We start from the raw sequence: 5,641 nt of genomic DNA, 5'->3' as shown, positions 1-5,641 counted from the left end.
GAGCTCCTGCCACGCCAGCTCTCTGCATCAGCATAGCTCAAATTCCTGATCCGGGCAGCTCCGGGGTCAAGGAAGGTTCCAGAGCCCCTGCTTGGCTCTCATCTGGGACTGGGGCGCCCGCGGCTGTCCCCTCCTCCAGGCTCGCCCCATCCTGCCCCCCCGGGCTGCCACCTGGTTTACTTTAGGCTCCCATTCCATTGTCCCCAGCCTGGCAAACCCTCACTGGCTTTATTTGACCTCCTGGAGACAAAAAGCCTCGGGGCAAGTGGTTCCTTGTCTGCCAGGAGAGCAGGAGAGAGCAAATCCCTGCAGGACCAAGCACCCCGGGGCTCTTCAGACGTGTCCCCATGGGAGGGGTGGCCCTGGCCGGGTGCCGAGGCGGCTCCAGCACGGCTGATCGGCCCCAGGGGGGGCCGGAGGATTCCAGGGAAGCCTCGGGGCACTTTAGAAACCAGGCGAGCGGAGGGAAGCGCATTCATGCCCGGCTACCTCGGCACAGGCATCTATCGCCGCTGATCCATGGGATATCCGGTGGGATGGGGCTGACTCAGCCTCCTGGAAGCCCCCGGGGAGAGGGACAGAGGGACAAACCCCTTAGGGACACCCTGCAGGTCCCCTAGGGGTGCGGTACGAGGCAGCAGCAGAGCAGGGTCCGGCTGCACGGGGACCCTGGTGCCACCCTGCTCGATGGGAAAGGTCCCACCTGGGCACACCGGCCGCGCCAGGGCGGTGCCTGCAAGTTCCTGTAGGCTGGAGATACCGATGAGCTGTTGCAAAACTATTACTAAGGCAAAATCGTTTCAAAAGTGGGTTGCAATTGCGTAATCCGGGACTCTCAGCCCTGCTTGCTGGTGGGTCCACAGCTGGGGGACAGCGCCGGGTCTCTGGCCTTGCTGCCAGCCTGCAGTGCCCTACAGGGACGGGACATCGCCTGGAAGGAGTTTCCTGCGGAGGAATGTGTCTGTGCCGATCTCCCTGCGGGATCTGACCTGCCTTTTGTTGTTGGAGCCGAGCGTGCGTGTGCATGTGCAGCCAGAGCCTCTCCGGAGCTGTTTGCCAGACTCACCCAGTTACTGGGAACCAAACCAACCACCCTTCCCCTCCCCTGCACGCTCAAAGCCTGCGTGTGCAGGAGGGCTCAGGCTGGGAAGGAGCTTCCCTGATCCCATCCGGACACCTTCCTCTGGCTCTCCCACCTGGACAGGTACCTGCTGGGGCACAGGGTACTCCGGGGCTGCCAGGGTGGAGGGGGGACAGCCCCGCGGGGTAACGGGGGCAGGTGGGAGCTGTGCTAAGGCGTAACGGGGTGCAGGTGTCTGCTGTGACTGTGGGGTCAGAGGTGGGGATCCCAACATCACACAGTGCCACATCGGGACCCCACAGGCCATGCCAGGGGTGATGAAAGGGGATGGCACAGCGTGGCACCCCGAGGAGCAGCAATGGCCACCCCATGGCCGCCTCTGTCCCACTCCCAAAAGGGGCAGAGACCCCCTGAGAAAAGTGTTTCCGCTGAGTTTGCAGCCCAGGTGGGAGCAGGGCGCTGCCGGGTCCAACGCCCTGCGCCCACACGGGGCAGGACTGTGACGCAGTGGGTTGGCATCCCGGGGGCTGGCAAAGGAGCCGGGCTCTGCGGGAGGCAAACGGGCACTGCCGGCACAGCTGGGCACTCCTGAGAGCTGCCCCTGCTCTGCCTGGCTGCCATCCATCCCGTGGGGGCTCACAGAGTGCTGCCCACACCCACTGCCACAGGGATTGGCACAGAGCTTGGCACGGAGATCACAGCCCCTTCCTGCCCCACTGTGGGTCCATGAGTGGAGCCAGCGCTGGGCTGAACTGGGCACACAGGTGCTGGGCAGGTGGGTTATGGGCAGGTGGGTGCTGGGTTGGTCTCACTGGCACCAGGGTTGGGGTCGTGGGTGAATTGGCAGGCTGGCACTGGGGGCATGCAGAGTGTCCAGGTTCCATCAGCACCAGCTTTTGGGGGAAAACAGCAGCTTCCCTCTCCCAGTTTTAAATCCAAGGGTTGGGTGGGAACGCAGTGATTGCTCCCCACCCTGACTCCTGGCCAAGGGTTTGCCAGGGAGGAAGATCTGGTTCCAGATGGGGTGGTGAGTGAAGGTGTGTGGGCACGGGCAGAGGCACAGCCCTGGCGCTTGGCACATGGGACCCCAGGGACCCCAGCCTGGGGCCACTCAGCCCAGCCACTCTTCCCCCTGCACCCCTGGGCCAGAAGTGCGGGAGCACAGCCACAGGTTCGGGGTTTGCTGCGGGGTGGCCCTGGCCAAGCACAGGCTCCCAGAGTGTTCCATGGGCTCCGGGCAGTGCTCCAGGTTCTGTTCCACCCCACAGCCCTGGGACACCGCAGCGCAGTGGATGAGAGGACCCTGATCACCACTCTGCCATCGTGCCCTGGCTATGCCCCGTGCTGGACACTCCCCACCCCACAGCCCCCGGTGAGCGGGGAAGGAGCCTGAGCCGCCTCCAGGTACGTCTTGGAAGGCACTGGGTGGGCAAGAGGCAGCAGCAATCCCTTAAAAGTGGGAGCCACCCAGTGTTCTGTGAATCCCTTTGCCAGAGCAGACACCTTCACGGCCCAGAGGGTTGTAAAAACCGCCTGGGTTTGTAAATCCAGGGGCAGTAAAGCTCCGGGTCAGGCTTAGCACGTCTCCCTGCTCACACAGGGCAGCCCCAGGCTGAGCTGCAGAGCCGGTTTGGCCGTCGGCACCTCCGGCATTGCTGCCGGAGCAGGAGCAGAGCACTGGCCAGGGTGACATGGTGGTGACACACACGGACTGTGACACACACGGACTGTGACACATGCAGACTCTCACTTTCTGCAGCCCCACTGTCACCTGTGTTTGGGCTGCCTCAGGTATTACCTGTGAGACAAAAAACAGGTCCCTGGCATGTCCCAGCTGGGACAGGAGCAGCCATTTCCCCTTTGGCTGGTGATCCTGGCCTGCTCCAGCAGATCATGCTGCCAGTTTGCACCAGCACACACAATCAGGCATGGAAGTGGTGGCAGGAACTTGGCCAGGTGGCTCATCCCTGACAGCAACAGCTCTGTCAGAAGGAAGTGAAGAGAGATTGAGTCACCTCTGTCACCAGGAGTGTGTGAGGATGGGCTTCACTGTCTGCAAGGGTGAAGAGCCCCCATCCTAGATGAGTGTAATGTGGTGGGGGAGAGGGTTCAGAGGTCAGTGATAGTTAGTGCAGCGAGGGATGTGCAGCCCCAGTGGTGCCTCCATTGCTCCTTCCACCTCTCCAGGTTGAGTGACCCTGGTCTCCCTCAGCTGCCATGGATTGGAAAACGCTGCAGGCGCTGCTCAGCGGGGTCAACAAGTACTCCACAGCCTTCAGCCGCATCTGGCTCTCCATGGTCTTTGTCTTCCGTGTGCTGGTCTATGTGGTGGCGGCTGAGAAGGTCTGGGGCGACGAGCAGAAGGACTTTGACTGCAACACGCGGCAGCCAGGCTGCACCAACGTGTGCTATGACCACTTCTTCCCCATCTCCCACATCCGCCTCTGGGCCCTGCAGCTCATCTTTGTCACTTGTCCTTCCCTCCTGGTCATCATGCACGTGGCCTACCGGGAGGACCGCGAGAGGAAGAACCGGGAGAAGAATGGAGAGAATTGCCCCAAGCTCTACAGCAACACGGGCAAGAAGCACGGCGGGCTGTGGTGGACCTACCTGTTCAGCCTCTTCTTCAAGCTCATTATAGAGATCCTGTTCCTCTACCTCCTCCACAAGATGTGGGACAGCTTCGATTTGCCACGGCTGGTCAAGTGCACCAACGTGGATCCCTGTCCCAACACCGTGGACTGCTACATCGCTCGGCCAACCGAGAAAAGGGTCTTCACCTATTTCATGGTTGGAGCCTCCTCCATCTGCATCGTCCTCACCGTCTGTGAGATCTTCTACCTCATCTTCAAGCGAGTTGTCCAGAGGACAAGGAAGTGGAGGAAATCCACCAAGCGCTCTGTCAGCTACAGCAAGGCCTCCACCTGCCACTGCCACGTCAAGTCAGAGGAGAAGGACAGCAAGTCCCAGCCTAGGTGTGTGGCAGCCCTGACTGCTCTCTGAGGGGTGCTGGGAAGGGTGGTGGGGGAATGAGTGTCCTGGTATGTGCCAGGGATGGTTGGCACCATGGGTGACCACCAGACTCTTCAACCAGGACCTTGGTGGTTGTAAGGGGAGGGGGACACATCCATGGGAACTCTCCTGCTTGGGACCACGGGCACATCCCTGGCTGTCCCAGTGGTGTGGACACGCTCGGTGGCAGGTTGGTGCTGGCTGCCCGTGGCCATGACTGAGAGTGTCTGTTCTTCCCACAGAGGAGAAGAGCTGTGACCTCACCCATCCCAGCTGGTTCACATTCCCCTCAACTTGGCTTTTCCAGCCTGGCAAATCCCTGAACCCTCAAGAGTCAACCTGTGTGAAAAATGACTAAACCCAACAAAGTAATGTGCCTGGAGAGAGACCCACGGGTGCCTGAGCAGACACAGGTAAGGCAAGGGCAGCCCTGGAGCTCTGCAGGTGGCAGTGCCACAAGCATGGACATCACAGCAGCACACAGCTCCTCCGTGTCCAGAGCTTCTCTTGGGTCCTGCAGCTCTGCTGCTCCCATGCTGGGTGTGGGTGCCCCCAGCTGGTGCCCAGCCAGGGCTGGTGTCACCCAGTGTGTGCCAATCCTCCCAGCTCACCGTGCCTCACTCATGCACTGCTTTCTTTTGTACCAAGAAACCAAAGGAATTCTGGGCTCCGTGGCCAGAGCTCTCTTCATGCACCCAAAGTAATGACAGAGGACCAGGGCTCCAGTCTGTTGGCAACTGTTCTGCTGGCCCAGTTTGCCCAGTTTGCTATTTCTCCCCCTTGGCTCACACAAGCACCAAGCCATGTCTTGGCCAAAAGCCCTTGCTGGCTCTGCTGCTTCCCTTGGTGCCTCTGTGTCCCCCCTCACCTCAGATGCACATCACACCCAGCACAAGCTACAGAGCCAAAAGTCCAATAAATGTCGTTTTTGGAGACACCAAGATCTGCTCTGCACACTGGAAATTGGGGGAGTGGTGAGGGCAGAAGACATGGATCTGCAGAGGTTCCTCAGGAGCCTACAGCCAGGTCCTTCCCATCCGCCTGAGCTGGGCACTGCTCGAGCCCACAGCCGAGCTCACGTCCGCCCGTTCCGCCTCTCCCAGCTTGTCACGTGTCGTTAAACTTTAATTCAGCAGAACCTCACGCTGGCCCCCAAGGAAATCAAGGAGGGATGAGCATCAATTATTTACTAAACCTTGATAAATATTACAATAAATAGAAATGATTTCCATTTAATCTCTTCTTAAGCAGCACAAGCAGAGGGTCGGCTGTTCCCAGCCCCGCTTGGCCCGCCCGCGTTTCACAGCCCCACCGGGGTGTGCTGAGACCCCCGACAGCAAAACTCCGTCTGGAACCTGCGGGGGAGCTCCCGGCCGGGCTCCAGTGGGGCTCATCCCGGGAACCGGCGGGATACGGGATCACAGCTGGGCTCCGGTGGGGCTCAGCCCGGGAGCCTGCGGGATACGGGATGGGGGCCAGACACCGGTTGGGTTGATCCCGGGAACCGGTGGGGTTCATCCCGGGAACAGATGGGACGCGGGATCGCAG

At 60.7% G+C, this 5,641-nt stretch overlaps 1 protein-coding gene across 2 annotated transcripts; it reads left to right on the top strand.

Moving 5' to 3' along the window:
- Nucleotides 1-828: 828 nt before the first annotated feature.
- GJB3 (gap junction protein beta 3) lies at nt 829-5,237 on the top strand. Of its 2 annotated transcripts, XM_005428299.2 has the most exons (4): nt 829-1,204; nt 2,350-2,485; nt 3,269-4,056; nt 4,336-5,237. In XM_005428299.2, exons 3-4 carry the CDS (start codon nt 3,299-3,301, stop codon nt 4,349-4,351), a joined length of 774 nt encoding a protein of 257 aa, XP_005428356.1. In that variant the 5' UTR covers nt 829-1,204; nt 2,350-2,485; nt 3,269-3,298; the 3' UTR covers nt 4,352-5,237. The 2 variants fall into 2 exon arrangements, with proteins under 2 accessions (XP_005428356.1, XP_030918904.1); XM_031063044.1 differs by lacking the exon at nt 4,336-5,237 and having other exon boundaries at nt 1,097-1,204; nt 3,269-4,084.
- The last annotated feature ends 404 nt before the right edge of the window (nt 5,238-5,641 follow it).

This window comes from Geospiza fortis, unplaced genomic scaffold (genome assembly GCF_000277835.1).
Source record: "Geospiza fortis unplaced genomic scaffold, GeoFor_1.0 scaffold289, whole genome shotgun sequence".
NCBI classification, from domain to species: domain Eukaryota; kingdom Metazoa; phylum Chordata; class Aves; order Passeriformes; family Thraupidae; genus Geospiza; species Geospiza fortis.
The sequence above is the reverse complement of the archived record's forward strand: the minus strand, read 5'-3'. Positions and strand labels throughout refer to the sequence as shown.

Excerpts from the sequence above, each read along its gene's own strand:
- GJB3 (XM_031063044.1), top strand. The coding sequence starts at position 3,299 with ATGGATTGGAAAACGCTGCAGGCGCTGCTCAGCGGGGTCAACAAGTAC.